Genomic DNA, 21,025 nt, shown 5'->3' with positions numbered 1-21,025 from the left:
TGTTGTTGTGGTTTATTCTTAAAATACATCTCCCTCATTCCTATTGTTTCCTGCAGGGAAAAAAAAATCTTATGTAAAAATATAATGCACTGTTAAGGAAAAACAGTACATTAAATAGATTTTAGTATGTTTTAGTAACAATGTCTTTATTACAGTCCCCATAATATACATGTCGTAACTGCATATTTTCCTTACCACGGCATGTCATATATAGGTAGTATATCTCTCATAGGAGCTTACAGCATCATTACTCTGATTCCTGCTTGACATTTGCAGCGTGATTTTTCTCCTCTTATTTTCTGTCCCTCTTCTGGAATTCGCTGTAAACTTGGCGGGGGGGGTGGGGTGTTTGTTTTGTTTTGTTTTGTTTTAAGTGCTTCAAAGAAATAAAACAGCACCAGCTCCTCAGAGCCATTTTTCATTGGGAGTGGGGACTGAGGGACTGAAGAAAGATACAATAAGCATTAAGGAATCATGGATGGCGTGGCAAGAAGCATTATTTCCAGTAGGTGGTTCTCCACTACTGTTGTAAAATAAATCTCAGGATTTGGGAATGACTGTGAGCCAAAGCTAATATGGCTTAAAAAATGTCTTGTTAATGAAAAAAAACCAAAATCAACTTTGCCTATATCAATGCTAATGAGCCTCTAGATTGACAGTAACTAATTCCTCCTACAAAGATCTCTGTTATAAGTGCTTCCATCAGCAGACATGCTAATGAATTCACCCTCACAGAAACTGAATGGATTATCTTTGAGATAGCCCAATTTAATTAGGATTGAAAGCTATGTCAGAGACATGTGATGATTTTTTTCCTTGCACACCTGCTGGCTTTATCTTGTTAATTTTACTTTATTCTTCCAGAGAGAAAGGAAAGCAAGCAAACAAAATACAGCACATAAGGACTAGAGACAAAAAGAACTGAAGGATTAAAGTTTTACTGAGGCAGAGGGGATGTGAGGAGTAGTTGTGGACAGAGATTTTTAAAGGCCCTGAAACAAAGGCAGTAATTAATAGGGCATTCGGTTCAAATAGTAATTGTCTGCTTTTCTGCTGATTTTGTGACAAAGAGGTTTTTGCTGCAAAAATTAAACTGGCCAAAAATGATTAGTCTACCATAATATGGCTACACAGTGACTATCAGGCTACTATACTAAAGGTAGTTTTTCTTTCTTTGCATAACTTTAGATTGGGAAGATCTCTTAAGCCATTAACAAAGAGTTTTAAGTTGATTTATACAGGAAGATAAACTGTCCACTTATCCCTATGGGGTCTGATAATAAATTAAGAAGGTGTAGGGCAGAGGCACAGTCACTTAAGACCCCAAAGCCAAGTGTTAAGCTGGTCAAGGATTAGCCAATTCACTACCAGTGAAGAAGAAAGCAATTTTTGATGATCCACTCAAGCATAATAGCCATCAGAAGCAATAAAGGAAAGAAGAGAGTAACTGGGAGCTAGGTATTAGCTAACCTGGTCAGACCCCAGAAAAGCACCTGAGTCTCAGCTGAAGAACAGACAGGATCCCTGTTGTAAATCTTGCCCACATCCGTAGGGGTGGGGAAAGTAATCCTCTTGATACTGGTATTGTCTCGTCAGTCTGTAATACTTGCTCTTACATGCACTCGAGGTATTACATTCTAGTAAAATATTAGTGACTGGTATCAAACCTAGTGCTAAAAAGTGATGGGGTGGAGCCACGAGGCATAACCAGTTTTGGTTTATTAAGCATGCTTACTTCACACAACCAAAACACATCAGGAGCACCACTGTTGCCCTGCCTAGAAGCCCTAGGACCACATTTCTCTCATTGTCCCCTTTGAAGTCAGGCTCTGTTAAAGCCAATTTTGAAAACCATTTTATAAGAGGTCTCTATAGCACAGAAGTTAGCAAGGTCATAAGGACTATTTCACTCTAAGAAATTAAGATGCACTTTCACAACCAATCTACAAATACAGTGCTTAATCTGGACGTCCCTCTAACATTATATTTGATATGCTGTACTCTTAGTTACATAGTCTTGTCTATTTCATTTTTTTCTATTTCCAGTCCAGTAACATCTTCAGTTTATTCCTTGGCTAACAAAAGCAATCTAAGAAGAAACAAAATACTTCGGTTGTTTTGAAACGACAGATTTGACTTAAATAAGCATATCTGCAGATTCCTCAGAAAAGTGAGTAGGAACAACCTTTAATTCATAATATCTTGGAGACTCGTATATCATGATATTGCCTAGCCAATTCTACATTATTTAGGTTTCTGAAGTCACAACCTACATATGTGCTACATTGAAACAAAAAAATTTAAAAAGTAAGCAGGAGAAAGATAAAATGATTACATGGCTTAGAAATACCACATGAATTTCTCCCTCTGAACTGAATCAAAGGGCGAGAATATGAAAGAAATAAGCAACACCACCACGTGTAGCGTTCGCTACATATCAAGGTGCCACGCTTAGATCACTGGTCGGCCCGGACCAGGGAAAGAGACAGATAACACACACAGCGTGAGCGCCAACTTCCGCCTTTTATTACGCAGTTAATTCCTTTTATACTAATAAGGGGAGGCGGGATTACAGGTACATCACAAGGCTGCGACTAACCCTCTAACTTTCCGTGACATCGCAAGATCTTCCGAATGCCGAACCCTACAACCACGTGTTATAAAGAAATGTTCAGAACCAAGAATTCTCATGACTCTCTGCCTAGCCCCAGATTTTTTTTCCATTTTGCAATTAAAGAAATAATTTTACATTTTTTATTTTCCTTCATTCTGAGTGTACAGAATGAAAGATACTGTACAACTATTTGAGAGTTCATTCTAAGAGGAAAAGGTTGTAGATACTTTCCAATTTTTCTTTTGTAATTGGAAACTAAAATGTATCTGATAGCAGTCATTCCTGCACATTCATAACTGAGTGCTTTCTCTACACCGTATGGCTTCAGTTCTGTTAAAAGCATATCAGCATTAAAATAGTTAGCATATAAAAGCTACAGTGAATTCTTCAAAGCCACCTAATTTTTATTTTCATATATGTTCATATTTCTTCAAATGGAAAAAAAATCAGCGGAAGTTGTAGCTCATTTTATAGCCACTATGCTTTTTGATAGTGAACATCTGATCCACAAAAACTAAAAATTCCTAATAATTACATGACTTTACGTTCATAATCTAGTATTTGTTGACTTTTTATGAAAAAGCTGTTATAAGGAGTTCCACTGTAGCTACACAGAGTTGGTTCATTTTGTGATAAACTGCATTTCATCCTCTGGCAATAATTTTTTTGAAATAGGTATTTGCTTTTCTGATACAGGTTTTGCAAATATAGAAATATTGAGTAAAGTATGATGGCCTGGCATATCTAATGACTATAAATATATATATATATGTGTGTGTGCAAGGATTTAGAGTAACTTTGAAGTGTTTTAAATAACTTTGTAACCTATATCTTTCTGTCACATTTCTAATAAAATTGCATTTGTGGTTCCTTTTTTTTCCTTTTTTTTTTCCTGATGATAAGAGGGGTAATAATAGAGATTCAGTGCTAAGTGTTTCCAGTTATACTGCTGATTAGGGTTGGTACAGATGGATAACAACACTAAATTGATAAATACTGAAGAAGAGATATTAGTTGGTGCACTTTTCCAAAGAGATCACGTACTTTTCACAAAGTAGAATATAGAAGAAGGATGTATTTGGAGAGAAAAAAAGGAAAACTGGGGCCAGCAGGAAGCTTGATGGGTAAAGGAAGCAGTCAGGAGAAGGCAGGTTATGTAAGCTGTTTTTGTAAGTAAGGCAGAAGGTTATGGACTATGTTCTCTTCCTGGGTCTCACATGAAGATCTTGAACAAGTCAGTTGTCTGCCATATACGTTTCCTCACAACACAGCTTAATGCATGTTTTTATGATCTTGGGGTTAATGAACAGAAGACAAACACCAGCAATGGAACTTACTGTGATAATTTTTTTTAAAATTACTCTGGGCCTTCACCAAATCCACCATTTTTCTATATTCTGCAAAGGAGATTTGTACAAATCTAGATGTCTGTTAGATCTTTAACTTCTGTGGTGTGTTCATCTATGCTAGTAATATTGTCTTTGCTATCGTCTGTTGAAAAAGATGGGAGGGACTGCTCGTTTTATACTTCTAATAAGAATTGGTGGGTGTTGCCCTATTTAGAGTGTGATGAAATAATGTCTAAATATGTTGAATTTGCTGATTTTATAATCCATGATAATGAAGGTGTGTTGCTGATTTCTGTACCATGTGTCTGAAATGACAGCCTACGAAATGACTGAAAAGACTAAATTATGCACCTGTTTCTTAGAACACTACACAAAACCAAGGTGAACTATTTAAAAACTGCATTTTATTGTTGCATATTATATCCATACACCAAAAAATAAAGTGCATTCATTCTGTCATTTCAGAATAAGCAGGAAGTTCTTTTCTGCTTATCTCTTGGCCTTATCAGGGAATTACATTTATTGTCTTAACATTTCAGATTCATCATGTGATTATGCAAGTTTTAGAGATATGTTATTCATATGCTTCAGCTTGCAGTCATAGGCCCTGGTCACTCTGTGCAATGTATTTATATAGTAGGTGAAATCTTCATAGTTTTATGGGTGGACTTCTGTATTTTTGCCATAACTTGTTTCTACCACTGCTTTTGTTAGGATTGTGGCAAGCATTTTGAAGACAGCATGTTAAAAGAATCAAGAGCTTTAAAATACTCTGATGTTTCTTATTTGCCCAAAAGTAAGCAAAGTATTGGCTTGTAGCACTCTAACTCATCCGATGTTGAAAAAGTAAAATATTATTAATAAATTGTATGAGAGAGATGGCTAACTGTCACACATAAGCAAGTGCATGATATTCCTTAAAGAAATAGGCAAGTACAACAATAAAGGCCACTGTCTGCTTCAAAGACTTAAGTCTGTGGTGGATTAGGTACACTAAGGTAGCATGCCTGAAGCCTGAAGACTACTGCAGTGACACTGAATATTACCTCATGGAACTATGCATGTCAGTGGAATGAAAGAAGCAGAAAATGGAAATATAGGAAGAAGGCAACAATGTCCTAGAGAGAGACAAAAAATCAGTAACCCTGAGAAAAAGGTAGTACTGAGTAAGTGGAGAATTGGAACAGTGAACAATGATGCAGCTTCCTTTTGTTGATTTCTGTTGTGTTCAGTACAACAGGACTTCTTCATATGCTTCCTTGTGAATAACCAGAATTACATCAAGGACTTTCATCATCAACATCTCATGAACTTTAGGGATTTGTACTGCCAAGGGCATGTAACTTTAATTTGATCTTGTTTTGTAGCTATTCCAATACTTCGGAGCAAGCTACTTGTATATAAATGAAAGAGTCCATGAAAGACAGTTGCTGTCATATGACTAAGTAGGACTCATGTTAAACTGGTATAGATTATTCCAAAGGAATCTGGAAATGCCAAATTGCTTTAGTAAAAAGGAACCTTGAGAATCTATATATGCAGAAGTAAGTATGACGTACTCTGGGTTTTTTATGTGTCTCCAAATAAACATAAAATATTAACAGCTAATAACTATATTTAACTTTCAAAAGCTTGGTGGATGTAAATTTTTACAGCAGTCCAAACTGTTGACTAAATCCAGTGTAGCTTTTTGATCATTTTATTCTCTTGATTATGTGGGCCACCTCTTATGTAAATATAGTTTAAATGAACTGTTGAACACTCTAAAGTAACTCCACTCAAGCAGATAGAATTGTACTCACTTTCATCAGTAGCCTGCCGTGGAACGTTGGAAGCCATTTAACATGTCAGTCAGCTATGCAAACACCCACAGCATTATGTGTGTGAAACTCTTACACAATGCTTTTATTTGTGGAATACACTTACAATGGGAAGATATAATAGTATTCTGGTAACTGGCACACTGCCAGTTATGATAACTAACCAGATTTTCTTGTAAACATACCATGCAATTCATAAGCCAGTCTATAAAAAAAATATACACTTACTTTCGGAAAGGAGGCTACCTTCAAAAACATGGACATACAGAGATTTTTAGTCATAAAGCTGAGTTTGGCTTATCTTTGATTTCAGTTCAGTTCAGTTTCAGTAACAAAATATTATTATGGAAGTAACACATTGCTACTACTTTATATGTTAAAAAATAAAAAAAAACCCCAAAGTTAAATTTACTCAGACATCATAATTTTGATGGAGTTAGTCAGGTTGAGGGTTGGGTTTTTTTTTTTGGGGGGGGGGGGGTGTTTGGGTTTTTTTTCCCCTCAGAAAAAAGCCTAGTGTCTAAGTTACGAAACCAAGCAGCATATTCCATTTAAAAGTATTTTCAATTTATTATTGTTACTGTTTATCATATGTGAAAGACCATTTAATTATCATCTTGTTGGATGTACAATGCTGAATGCACATTTTCAAATAAGTGATTTCAGCCAATTCTAGAATTAAGTCCATTACATGTTTTCTATTTTAGCCTTAGCATTACGTGAACTAAAACAATGCAGAGAAAAGCATAAACAAATTAATTTGTAACAGATGGAATGAAAGTACATTTTGACAAACACCAAGTTACGATGTTGTTGTACAATCTTTGACTCTTCCATATTCCTACGTGGCAGCTGAAGGTGATTTAAAACTTTCCTGGATAAAAATCATACACATGAGAAAAAGAAAAGCATTACATTTCATAAAGGGTGCTTAACACCTCTGTTACAGCTTATAAGGAAAAAAAAAAGTGGTTCCTTGTACTATGAAAGCTTCTTCTGTGCTTGCAACTTCTTTTGAGTCTGCATGATAAAAGGATGGTATTATGAACACATTATCTTGTGTTTGCCAATTTTTGAATCATAGAATTTTTTGGGTTGGAAGCAACCTTAAAGATCATCTAGTTCCAAACCCCCTGCCATGGGCAGGGACACCTTCCACTAGACCGGGTTGATCAAAGCCCCATCCAACCTGGCCTTGAACACTTCCAGGGATGGGGCACCCACAACTTCTCTGGGCAACCTGTTCCAGTGCCTCACCACCCTCACAGTAAAGAATTTTTTCCTAATATCTAATCTAAATCTACCCTCTTTCAGCTTAAAACCATTACCCTTTGTCCTATCGCTACACTCCCTGATAAAGAGTCCCTCCTCATCTTTTCTGTTGACCCCCTTTAAGTACTGGAAGGCCGCTATAAGGTGTCCCCAGAGCCTGCTCTTCTCTAGGCTAAACAACCCCAACTCTCTCAGCCTGTCGTCATAGGAGAGGTGCTCCAGCCCCCTGATCATCTTCATGGCCCTACTCTGGACCCACCCCAACAGGTCCATGTCTTTCCTTTGCTGGGGGCCCCAGAGCTGGACGCAGTACTCCAGGTGGGGTCTCACGAGAGCCTGACTGGAGGGGGAGAATCACCTCCCTTGACCTGCTGGTTACACTTCTTTTGATGCAACCCAGGATACAATTGACCTTCTGGGCTGCGAGCGCATCTTGCTGGCTCATACTCAGTTTTTCATCCAAGTCCTTCTCCACAGGGCTGCTCACAATCCACTCATCACCCAGCCTGTATCCATGTTTGGGATTGCCCAAAGCTGTTAAACTTCTGTCAGATAAAATACTTGGGGAAGTAGTCAGCTGAAAGTGCTAATACAATGGAAACAAAGATGACTGATTTCTTGTGCTAGCTATTTTAAACATCCACAAAAGATGTAAGATGGATTTAATACAACTGACTGTTTTTACCTTGCTTATAGGAAGTAATAAACATGTTGATTCAGTGTGGAAGTGAGGAACAGCATTTTATCCTTTATACATACTTTGTCAAAAAACTGATAAAAGAATAGTTGATGATCCTTGTCATATTTTGCTTCATTTCTGTGCAAACTCTCCCAAGAGCGGCAAATCTGAGTAAGATTTGTTTGAACAGCCAGGTCTTTGCTGGCCGCGTTAAGGTCTATGACATTTGCCAGTTGCCAGTATTGGAAGTATCCAACAAGTCTAAGACAGACCTTTATCTCTTCTGTTTGTGCTTTTATGACTTCCATTTGTATACTCTTTGAGACTCTTCTATTTAGTATGTTTATTCATGCAAAATCATTCTGATGATGGGTAGCCTGTAGACTTCTTGAATAATACAAATCTCTGACTTGATGCTGGATATAATTCTTATTTAACTGAACCACAGCCATACATTTTAGCCATCTAGTTTTTGTTTGAATACTTCAAGTGATGGAGAATCTACTTGTAACCCTCAATAAAATGTTTAAATGGTTAATAAATCTGAATTTAAAATGCCATGCCTTTTTTCCACTTTCTAAATTCACAGCCCACCCACTGAGTAACAATCAGTTGAGTTACACTATGAACAGGTATTTCTCTCCTTGCAAAAGTCATTAGCCATAGAAAGATTCTGAGTAAAAATGACTTGCTGAATGATTTTTAAATTTTGAATGATTCTTAGTGTAGGCTACTCATGAGAAATTTATTGCAATTATTAAATATTTGAAATTCAGAATATGAAGTTAATTAGTTGATGTAATGTAATTAGTAAAGAGAAGTACTTCCAGGTAAACAGATTCCAAATAATACACCAGAAATTATTTAGAGGAAGTGTACAACAAGTATTAGTCTTCAAAAGGAAGCTGATGGTGTGAATATTTGTATTGTGGAATGTAAAACTCCTTTTACTGCTTTTGTTCAGTATGTCCTTAAGAGTTCACTTTTTCCAGCAGCATTCCTTTAAGCATACTCATTTGTGGAACTTTTTGAGAAGAGCCACCATAGATGGAGGGCAAACACTCAAACTAAATTGCATTTTAAAGCATTATTTGATGTATTCATCTGGCTCTAAAAAGCTTATAAAGAAAGTGATTTTGTCTAACCAAGTCACTGAGACCATGTGTTTCTCAGTGCCTTCCAATTAAAAAATACTGACTTAAATCAAGCAAGATTCTTTCTCATTTTTTCTTGTTCCCTTTGGCTTTGTCTGTGCTATGTTTGTTACTTTCAGGTTTTTTTAGCAGATTTGTTTTTATTTTATCACCTTATCATGTAACTTCTATTCTGAATGATTATGTTTTATTTTTAAATCAGTTGAATCAGTTATGCTCTCTCTATACCTCTGAAGCCTAAGAGATTTAGGCTGCGACTCAGGAACGCACTGGAGTATATATATCTGAATATGATGCTGAGAGCAATTTCCTGGTTCAGAGCAGTGAACGGGAATGGATGATCCTTTGTTATTTTTGGTCTATTTTTATTTCAGAAGTGTTGTGTTAGGCAGAGAATTACTGTCTTCTCCTTCTTATGTTGCAATTTAGTCTTGATAACTGCAACTTCTCGGTAACATTCCTGCCCAGTGACTCATAACAGATGTAAGCCTCAACTCTACAGAATTTAATAGCAAAAACAATCGCAGCCTGGGAAGGGCTCTGTAATTCTTTGCATCAGCTTAAGAAGATTTAACAACTTTGAGTTCTATCCGGAGGGTAAAGGTAAACATTTTAGGTACCTGTGAGGGAAGAAGGAAGAATTTGGGGTAATTGCTATAGTTATGGTTTAAAAGTAATATGTTTTTGAAGGCCATAAAACTGGTGCAATGTTGCTAACGATGTATGAATGTTTTAGCAGGATCTAGCTATTTTGCTACTATATCTAGTTAATAAACCTCATATTCAAATCTGTAGTTTCTAAATTTATAATAATGTATGGCTGTATGAACAAGGTTGCTTTTTAAGCCTAAAAGTAGATCAAGTAATGAATTATTGTCCATTTTTTAGATGAGGAAAATGGGGCAATTTTTGTAACACTACCTATTGAAAACAAAGCAAAACTTGTGCATGAGTTTAATCATTAAAACCAGTTTGAATTTTAAGAAAGCAAACAAAATTCTTTCAAGTCCTTGTCTGTCCTTTTGGCAGACTCTCACTTATTATTATTGTAATTATTAACAACGCAATTCTTATTGACACTGTACAAACAGAAATAGGTTTCTGAATTCTATCTATTTTGCTGTCTCCAGAATTCAAGAACAAGAAAACAGGCTGACAGTTCAAAATTTTCATAGCACAGAGTTTCTCCAATGTCCTTAAATCTATTTAGTAACTTGTTATAGAAAGACTTGGAAAAACATCAAATTTAGGGGAAATTTGAACATAGGATTGGTTGTCTGAGTAGCCTGTGAAGAAAGCCCAGGCACAGAGAAGGAAAAAAAGTACCTTTCTAGAATTTTTATTCCGTAGCTTTGGAGAAATTTTTCTGCACAGCTGTGTGAGTGCACATTCCAGGTGTAATCTTTGAATAGTAAATGAGTAATCTCATATGGATAAAATTTCAAGGTTTCACAAAAGTTGCCCTTAAACTTCAATTTTATTAAAACAGTGATTCTTTTTTTTTTTTTTTCAGCTAACTGTTAAGGGCTTGTGCTTTCAACTTGATAATATTACATTAAGTTTCTCTCACTCTATCATGATGTGTGGTAATTAATCCACATATCTACTGTCTGATCTTAAGATGTTCCTGGAAAGGGACCTCCCCTGCACAAATTTGGGGTTTTGTTTTTGTTAAACCAACACAGGTGTTATCATAAAAGTCTTGGAAGTCTCTCAGCACTTACTAACTCTTTGGATTCACTAGCATCAACAACACAAAAATATTTGCTAAGTTATGCAATTGTTTTCATCCGAGACATGGATTAAGATTTGTAATTTTTTTTGCTTTTTTTTTTTGAGTGAATGTTTTTATTGCATTGTGTGTGAATGTTTATCAGTGGTTGTATTTTCTCTCTAAATTTTAAATTATTTTACCCTCCACGTACATTTCTGGAGAATGCATTTTAAATAGTTATATAACAACCAGGGTAAATATTTAAATAAGTGGAGAAATTAGTTTAAGAAACTGCCTTTCAAAGCAGTCTTTCTAGAGCAAGATTTTAAGCTTCCCTTGAACAAAACTTTAGCTTTACATATTACCAAAGAGCATGGATGTATGTTTTCAGAGAACTGTTACTAATACAACCTTTTCTGAAACTTTTTGCAGAAATGTGGAAAACTAAGTAAACAGTTATTCCAAGACTGAACCTGTTGATTCAGTTAGTGTATGCAAAGCGCTTTGAACATATATAGGCCTTGACCCTATTTACGACTTTTCTTATCACTGTAGAGTTGACCACTCAGTGAATCTCATGTGACTGAAACTGGAATCAGATAAACTACAGGAGTTTATACCTGCTGAGAAACTGGCTCAAAGGTACCCTTCCAGGATCAGCACTGTTCCTTGTCCTCTACCTTGTCTGGGTCTCCCTGCTGGGCAGTAACAAGCAGAGAAACACCATTAGGTCAGCCATTTCCTTCCAGAGCTTGAGTTTTCATGTCTCTTCCTAGTCTTCTTGACCTTTCTTATTTTGGGGGAGGACAACAGCACAAAGATTTTTGTCCCCCTACCCCTTGTTCAGGTCCATTCTTCTTTTTCCTGTGTCCTCTCTGTTTCAATGTCTTCCCTGTTTCTGACTGACAGGTCTGGTAAATGGAGCTCTTTATACGCCTGTTAATTCTCTTATGACCATAGTGAGCTCATATTGCGAGTGACTACAGGATCAATAATCCATCTTGGGTTTACTGTCCAACTTCCTTTCTTAAAAATTAAACTCCTGGATTAAAATATCTTGAGCAATTTATTTAAATCATCACATTTAGAATTTTATTTATGAGACTATTCCTATATTTCAGTATGGCTTTTGAGCATATCTTAGTTCAGTGCTAAAGCTGATACATGCAAAGTTGTCTTCCAAGTTCAGCCCTTACGAAGTTCCCCACAACAGGAACATGCTTTAGAAAGAGGCGCCCTTTAAATAGAAAGGTAACTTCATCTGAAGATGACAAACCAAACCAACTGCACACACTCTATGCTCCACAGCTCTTTGTTCCTTTTGTGCAACTTGCTCATAGTAGCTCACACATGCTGTAAGGGACGTGATCTGCCTTGATTGTGCCTGATGGTCATCTAATTTTTTAATTTTTTTTTACTAACATAAATTTCTCTAAACGGTATGCAATGTTTACTTGATAGTCTTTTTAAAAAAATAAAAATACCGTAGTTGTAAACCTGTGCAACCCTTTTAAGATTAATTGTGGTATTCAGGTATTCACAGTCAATGAAATCATGATAGAACAATTATATTAATAGAATATTAAGACTAATGTGAGGGAGAACAGTGTGCTTTTATAATGAAAATAACAGAGAATGAAGCAGAACAGTTAAATATGAATCTTCTGGTGAAAAAAATATAGTCCCTTCTCTCTTGAAAAACATATTTAAGATATGCATGGAATTGGGACAGCAGTTATCAGAGAGAGACCATTTGTAGGTTGGCCAGGTAGTTAACGTACTCTTTGGTCACTCCTCTCACAGACAGTGTCATTGCAACAGATGGCAACAGCTGCTTTCAAAACAGTGGTGGCTGCAATAGCCATAATTACTACTGTTGTAAGGTGAAAGTGCATGTTTTATCATGGCAGAAACCTCCAAAATCTAAACTAATAACAGAATTCAGTGCTGGCAATTCTTGCAGATTCCACCTCCTTTTTAAGGCTGAAATTCATAGGATTCACCACTTCAAACAGTAGCAGAACTTGTTGCATTGAATGATAAAGTTTCTAATTCAAATGATATAACATTTATTTGGTAAGCATTAAGAACAACTTACAACTTAAAATTCAGAAATTTTATGGCATAGAAATAACTTAGCCTGTGATCTTCAGTTCACACTTCTACTCAAGAAATATTTTGTAGGTAATTTTTAATGGATTCCTTTGGAATCCTTAGAGATAGATACTAGCTTAGTATAGTGCTTTGCAGCTTAATGGTTGAAGTTGCATGTGTCCAAGATGTTTAAAAAAACTTTCTGAGCTGTCTGTAATACGAGTCAGTGGGTACAGAGTACCCTCAACACCTTGTGTCTGCATCAGTCCAGTGCAAGAAGTGGTATAATGAGCTTTATACAGATATACTCAGGCCTTACAACTCTATGCTTTCAAATATGATGCTCTCAAACCAGCAAAACTCAGAACTAAGAATAAAACCAAGTTGCTTACTTAAATAAGATAACTGTAATTTTAAAAAGCATCCTAAGTATTTTATAGGTAGGTGTTGAAAACCTGAAATTTGGCTGGGCTGTAATTTGTAGTCTTGCATGAGGTTTTCAGAGGTTGGTGAAAATAAAGTTGGACTCGTCCAATTTTACAAGAACTTAAAAACATACTTCACATAAGCACCTTGCTTATCTTGATACAGTAAAAAGCAGAGTCTGCCAAAGTTCCACTGGTGTTCTATATTAATTCCTGTAGAAACATGAGTGGATATTTCATAGAATCATAGAATCATTTAGGTTGGAAAAGACCTTCAAGATCATCGAGTCCAACCATCAACCATGCCCACTAAACCATGTCCTGAAGTACCCTGTCTACTCGCTTTTTGAATACCTCCAGGGATGGTGACTCAACCACTTCCCTGGGCAGCCTATTCCAATGCCTGACAACCCTCTCAGTAAAAATTTTTTTCCTAATATCTAACCTAAATCTCCCTTGCCTCAACTTGAGGCCATTTCCTCTTTTCCTATCTCCAGCCACCTGACAGAAGAGGCTGACACCCACCTCACTACCACCCCCTTTCAGGCAGTTGTAAAGAGCGATAAGGTGTCCCCTCAGCCTCCTCTTCTCCAGACTAAACAGCCCCAGTTCCCTCAGCCGCTCCTCATAAGACTTGTGCTCCAGACCCCTCACCAACTTGGTTGCCCTTCTCTGGACACGCTCCAGCACCTCAATGTCTTTCCTGTAGTGAGGGGCCCAAAACTGAACACAGGACTCGAGGTGCGGCCTCACCAGTGCCCAGTACAGGGGAACAATCCATAAAGTTGGTGTTTCAATAAGCACGTGCTGACATTGAATCATTAATCTCTATTATAGCTCTCACACTTTGTCTAACTACAAATGTTTTAACATGTAGTTAGCCGATTTCGTTTAATAAGTAGAAAAAGCAGAGTGGACACATATTTTCATTTAAACAGCGTTAGCATATGCTAAATGAAAATATTTTAAGTTTAAAAAAAAAAAGGAACATTCCTCAGTTGATAGCTTGCAGCAGTTTACCTAATCAATTTAGAATTGCTTCATGTATAATCTATGTAAATATTTTAGTAATTGGAGGCCTTCATTTCTCATCTGTGAGCCGAAAAGCACACAGCTACCTTGCAGAAAATTGTGAAGTTATATTGGCTGATGTTTGCAAGACAGTGAGATACAATGATGATTGTTTTGGCATGTGAAATAATTTTCATATGAAATAATAGGATTTAAAATCCTTTGGGTCATACAGTACAAAACATGCATAGCTATCCATTGAAAGATGTTATCCTTGTCACTGTTACAATAAAAGCTGATAACTATTATGCATTTTTCCCCAAAATTACTCTATAACAGTAAAATTATCTCCACTCTCTCCTGGCACACAAAAGTTGCACAAATCTTCTTTAGTTCAAGGACAACTAGCCCAATTCAGGTTTTAATTACTTGAATGTAACAGGGAGCTTTCTCCCAACTTTAAAGGGCCCACAAGGAATATTGCCTTGCTTTTCAGATCATTTTAAAATGCTATTTTGCTTTTGTCATGTTTCACAATAAAATGCGTGGGTTTGAAACTTGAATAGCTGACCTAAAATACATGGAGAGCTCTGATACAAAGTGGCCTAAAAGGATAAATTCTGTTTTTACTGGGTTTTGGAGTTGTACTTGATCAGATTATTTTAGACATTTGTAATGAAGCCTAAAAATACATTATATTTACAATATGTATGAAAATATTTATAGCTTAAATAGATGATTTTGAATAAAATTTAAGATGTCAGGTGTAAATATTTAATGTTTAAGTTAACTAGTTATTTCATTTGTTCCTCTACTTCACAGCTTCCAAAGAATGAAGATTTTGATAATGATTGATTTTGTCCTTGCAACTAGCTTGATGGATGTCATTGGCAGTTCTGTAAGTTCTAGTAATTAAATTTGCCGATAGAGTTTTTTCAGAATAGTTCATACCTTATCCTCCATAGTGTTTACAATGTATCTCAGCTACATGGGATGGCAGAACCTTTGATGGAAAAGATTAGAATTCAGAACAAAACTGAAAGACTGGGGAAATAACCTCAAATGATGTTCAGTGGGGACAAATTGCTGATAAGGAAAGAGGAAACAAATGCATAAATATACAAGGGAAGATAAATGACTGGGCCATAGCACTAAAGAAAGTAATCCAGTCAGTTTGTTACTGGATCCAACATGAAACAGAAGGTAATAGAATATTAAAAAGGTATCATATGATGCATTAACAGGCATGTTGTACAGAAGGCACACAAGAAAATTATACTACCGTTCAGGGGTAATGCTAACTCAGAATAACACCTTTAGTTTTGAGCAGCATACTTACAGAAAGGCAAACCCCAGGAACTCCTAAAGCAGTGGCTGCCGCAGTAGTATTTCTCGTTATTGACACTCAGGATGAAGAATGTTTCTATTCTTTTCTACCGCGTCCACTTGCCATATAACTTCATCTCAAATAAGATCCACAGCTTCATATTCTTACTCGTTCTGTTGTTACTAAAATTCACACTCAGAAACAAAGATCAAAGCTCCTTTACTTTTAGCTCCCAAAACCTTCTGCTATGTATTCTGCCTCTCCAACAAAACCCCTAACACAATCATAGTTATTCCTCTGCTTAAAATACTTCTAACCTCACCAGTCCTGTACCGTCTATCTTGGCTGTCCTTCCTAGTTTGATATTCAGGTCCTAACTAGGAGGGACCTAGGAGATGATTGAATTGTTGATTCATAATCGCCTAGGTGGAAGTGGTTGCTGAATTTACAACTAGGTGAGCATCACTGTTTGTGGCTTACATTACCTTATGGGAAGCCTTTTGTTCAGATAAGTAGCTCTGTAAGGGCAGAATAGGAAGCACCTGCCTCTGTAATCACCTCTGCTCAGTGGAGAAAAATATTACTGATTTCTATAGAAGCCTGCTGAGAAAAAGGCATTACAATGAAATGCATTTGCTTTCTTTTGATTTTTCATTTGGAGTATTATGGGCTTTAGCTGACCCTGTGACTAAAAACTGGGAATATTCTGAAATTTATCTCTAAGTTTTCACATTTTAATCTCATTAAAGCAAAGCACTAATCTCAAAAGCAATTTTTTTGGAGCTCATTTAAACACAAAAAATACAAGAAATAACACCTCAAGTAAAAATTTTGTATTTTTGTAGTTTTCATAAAGTATTCAGAGTCTAATTTATAGCATCAATTTTAATGGAAGGTCACTACCTGCTAAGTAATTCACACAATAATGAAATAAAGATTGTGAATGCACATTAATTGGAGCAGCCAGTTAAGTATGGGACTGCATGTCCAAGAGCAGAGCTGTCAGCACTTGTTAGATAATTGCTTCTCAATGTGTAGTGCAAACAGTTGCTTCACTGAAACAGAGCAGATTATGTTCAGTCTGGTTTCAATCAGTGGGCACTACTGTCCACTGGAGACAGTAACAATCAAATTCACGGGTTTTTTATTATTTCAGCATTGTAATAGTTTAACTTTGGTCCATATCTAACAAAAGGAATAGCAACATGTTATAGCTGCTGATTCTTATAATCCTGAGTTACATTTTGCCTCTATATTACTCTGGCTATGCATTGATTTAACTCCAATGATTTTAAAAGAGTTATCTTGTGAAAAAGTGTAGTAGCACATTAAAAGAACAGTTTGGTAACCTGCAGATCTAAAAGCCACATTGATCCACCCTGAAGTTACACAGCTAACTTGTGATTGTCCTGTGGGAAAAATAGGTGAAAATAGGAAAAATTCCACATACGAGAATTGTGGTTTTGCTGTCCAGCAGCAAAGTGTAATAGGATTTGTCCGGAGTTGACAGAAAGAGACATCAATGAGGAGGCTGCAGTCAGGGAGAGAAAGCAAAGTATCAGATATCAATACTTTTCATATGTATGTTATTTTCAAAACTCTCTTTCTGCTCAGTCATTTCTTATTGTGTAACTATTCAGTACGGCTGGTGATGTCTTGATTGTCACTTACTATTTACCAGCACTGTGAGCTTAAATCCTTTTCATCAGGAAATTGCTATGTGTAATGTAGATATATTACTCTTTACCCCATAATGAGCGTATTGTCTGTAAAGCAGATGAGAATCGGCTCAGTGTTTTTAATTTTTATGAATTAATTAACAATTTTTAAGTAAACAAAAAGAGAAGATTAATTTAAAATGCAAAGTTAAGAACAATATTTAGAGACATAGCCTGTTGCAGACTTGTGTTTAATTTGATTCACAGGAAAGGACCTTTTATGGTGGTATCTGAAGTAGTGTCATACTGAATTTAGATACCAAGTCTTTCTAAGGTCCAATAATATTTTTTGAGAAGTTCTGTACTTTTACTATATAATTTAATCACCGTAGCAGAATGGCTTTTAACAGTATGAATAGGTGAATTGATAGATACATTTTCACTACATTTGAAAGAAACACACTTAGCTGCCTGTAGCTACCTCTCCTCACACGCACAGACTCATGCTCTCACCAGAACTGAAAGCAGTTCTTCGTGGCTCAGACCTTGCCATGTGTTAAAGAGACTACTCACCTGAAGTCTTGCCTATGAAATTGCAAGGGCCTGGTGAGAGGGGCCACCATTTCCAGGATCACCCAGGTCTTCCCTATTGTATTTTACCATGTTTTCAAAGGTTGCGAGTACCAAGTTAAGACTGACAAAGGCTAACTTTCTCAATAAACAAAAGTTGTAGTAAAACTGGTAAGTGAGGAATGGTGGCTCCTTTATCACTCTTAACTTAATATGATTAGGATTACTATTTGGTGTGACTGTTAACATGGTTTTTTTGACAGCTTTACTTCCATAGCATTAGCTTATCAGGGTGAGCCTGGAAAATTTTTTTTTATTATTTATTCACTCTTTCTCAACCCACCTATGCAGCTTACCAGTTCACCATAATTTTCTGTATGTACTCAGGACTAGTCTGAGACTTTGCAGAGACCTGTCAAGGAATCCTCTTCTGAATTTCCCAATTCAACTCAGCTTTTGTGAAGGGTTTATATGAGGCTGCAGATACAAGTTGAGACAACCGCCCTGGAAAGACTGCATAATAGTAATATGCAACATGTCACACATTAATTAACCAGTGCTTATAGTCAAATAACATCCCTCTAAGCTGCTGTAGCAAGTTTTTCTCTGTAAGTGCATGTATTTTAAGTATTTTCCTTTCTCGTTTCCTGCTGGAAGAAAAGGAGGGCTTACTAGGGATCTCGTATAGCTATCAACAACTGAAGAAGATTTTCAAGGGAGTATTCTTAAATAAGATAGGACTCTAGGGATATTAGGTCATTGACTGCTTTGTTTATTCTTCTAAAAATGTTAGCGTTTGGTAAACATGCCTCTGACTTTACAGCTCCTCCTTGTGGCCAAGCTTCTTAATGGCCTGTCAGGACCTGGTAGCAAGCAGACAGTTGGAGTCTGCAGACACACACCTGCTGTCAAAGCAGCCTGGCATGGGCAGCCCAAACTCAGAGAGGCAGGTCAACCTTTTCCTCTCGAACAGGTCACTGACAAACTGCCTAGTCCTGCCACATGTGTATTACCCATTCTTTTATTCCACCATGTGTATTAGATTGCAGTTAAACATGAATTAAAGCAAGCATCTGATACACTTCAGAAATACTTGAACTAGAGGCCTATATTCAGGATTGTTCTGCAAAGTCTGATCATCAGATTTTTCAGTGTGACTAAATATTGCAGGCCAATGGAACATGATGGCTAGGAACCATTTTACTGAACTCATCGACAATGATTCTTTTGTCTTCAAATACTCTTGAATTGCCTCTAGTTCATTTGCTTATTTGTTGAAAATGAATTGCATCCTCTCTAGTGAAAAAGCAAAGGGGCCTGAAACATTTATTTCTATCAGAAATAACTGGTCATAGTCATGTCACAGTTTATATGGATGTTCCTTGACAGTACCAGAAGTTCCTCTGCTTTTTAACTAGTACCACAAATTAATTATGAAAAAAATCTGCATGTAGTAGAGTTATAAAATGCAGATTCTAATTAATACTGCTAGTTTCAGTCACAGAGTTTATTCTTGGACTTCTGGTGAATGGTACCACAAGGAAGTCAGAACTGTTTCTGCTGCATGGTAACTTACAGAATGGCATCAGCTTTTCAGATAAAAGAAAAAAAAATCACTGCAGCAAGAAAGTGACAAGAAACTTTTTGGTGGGAGTGTACAGAAAATAGGTGAAGCCTGAGCCTGATACAAGTATGCGGATGCCACTGGAGGTACACATCAGTATGCTATTTCAGATCTCTCTATAGTTCAGTGTGATAGGGCAACATTCTAAGAGATCAGCTTTCCCATATGGATGGCAAATGTTACAGTTCTACATCCTTAGCTCATGTAAATAATGTTTCCCTATGAATAAGGTTGCACCAATTTAGAACTACTGCATATTTGATCTTGCATATCGGATTTCCAAAAAGTTGCCCTCTGATTTTGCTTTTACAGTGCTAGTTGTGCTCCGTGCAAGCACCGTAACTGCTGAAGTCTCTTTGCTCATATAAAATTGCTGACACAATGTTACTGATGCAAAACCTCATGTCACATTTGTAAAATGTATCATAAAATCCCAAAGGCTTTTTTCCCCATGTTGAAATCAAATCTGTTTAATATCTATTTGAAACTGTACAGAATATTTTAATCTAAGCTCCCTAGATTGGGTTGTGTTCACTTTGACTATTTTACCATAGTCATTAATCTAAAACCAGTTATTTATTGCTCTGTGTACAGTCAGCATGTTTGAATTTGGAACAGTTATTCCACCTCTCTTGTCGTGTATCCGTATTTGCACCAGGTTTAAATGAGTGCTAGGTATCACCATATCAGAATTGCCACATTTCTCATCCACTCTGCATGGCAAAATTGAGTGTACTAGTCACAGCACAATATTGACTTTAAGTTTTTAACTTTTATTTTTCATGCGTATTCACAGCTTCTTAAGGACTATTTATTTTAGCATGCCAAAAATGAGCTTGAAACTTTACAATATTTATGTTGGCAATGTTAAGATTCTTATCATAAGAATTGTGTAATCTAAAAGCATTTGAAAAGTGCACAATGAAGTTGAAAACTTATCAGTGTAGACTGTATTTCTTTAAAACTTTGGAAATTTAGAACCTTCCCAATGTTAGTAGCAAGTGTCACTAGATAGTAAATCACTGTACATGACAAGTGATAGAGAATAAGCAATCTTTATGATAGGGTCTGTACTGTAGTGTTTTTCCCTAAAATCCCCTCTGCATCTTTGCAGTGAGACCTGGTAGTTACAGCCACTACAGAGAAGGTCTCTTTGCAAAGCATGTATACGTTTGGACACTTTGTAATATATGAATTTTCAACAGAGGTAGCAATTGAGGTGGAAGTCAACATAGTGTCCATAGGAAATTGTGGCAAAAATGTTTTATTCAAGTTGAATTTTATTTATGGTTTGGTTGGTTGGGTTTTTGTGTCACATGTGAAATGTGACAAAAAATTATTTTATAATAAGATATGTTTTCCTCTCTAGGATCTACAGAACTGTTTTCAAGAGCAAATACAGCTTCAGGGCCAGGTGAGGCTTCTGGAACATCGTGTGAAACAGCAGCAGTTAAAAATTATACAGCTTTTAGAGAAGAAAGAGATTCAGTACAGTGACAGAGGAGATGAAAACAGTGTCATTGACTTGGGAGGAAAAAGACAGTATTCAGGTTAGAAATGAAGCTATTCTTTTCATTTCCATTCATTGTAATGATAACCAGAAGCTTTAGCACAATTGGGCCCATTGACTTATTGTTGTAAAAGCTCACAGAAAATTGTTTGTTTAAAACACAGTGTTCAGCTTTTACCTAGGCCTACTGCTGCAGGGAAAAAT

At 36.4% G+C, this 21,025-nt stretch overlaps 1 protein-coding gene across 9 annotated transcripts in view; it reads left to right on the top strand.

The window, feature by feature from the left end:
* The first annotated feature begins 9,355 nt into the window (after nucleotides 1-9,355).
* FGL1 (fibrinogen like 1) overlaps nucleotides 9,356-21,025 on the top strand; it is a 39,222-nt gene continuing 27,552 nt past the window's right edge. For 4 of the 9 annotated variants that reach the window (XM_075026909.1, XM_075026847.1, XM_075026902.1 and 1 more), the window contains exons 1-4: nucleotides 9,361-9,491; nucleotides 11,158-11,332; nucleotides 14,955-15,030; nucleotides 20,681-20,861. In XM_075026909.1, coding sequence (XP_074883010.1) covers nucleotides 14,965-15,030; nucleotides 20,681-20,861 — 247 coding nt within the window. In that variant the 5' untranslated portion in view covers nucleotides 9,361-9,491; nucleotides 11,158-11,332; nucleotides 14,955-14,964. Of the gene's footprint in view, nucleotides 9,536-11,157; nucleotides 11,333-14,954; nucleotides 15,031-20,680; nucleotides 20,862-21,025 lie in introns of all 9 variants that reach the window. The other 5 variants (XM_075026862.1, XM_075026883.1, XM_075026869.1 and 2 more) reach the window with 5 other exon arrangements.

This window comes from Buteo buteo, chromosome 1, assembly GCF_964188355.1.
Source record: "Buteo buteo chromosome 1, bButBut1.hap1.1, whole genome shotgun sequence".
In the NCBI taxonomy this organism is placed as follows: Eukaryota; Metazoa; Chordata; class Aves; order Accipitriformes; family Accipitridae; genus Buteo; species Buteo buteo.
This window is presented reverse-complemented; position numbering and strand designations above follow the sequence as displayed.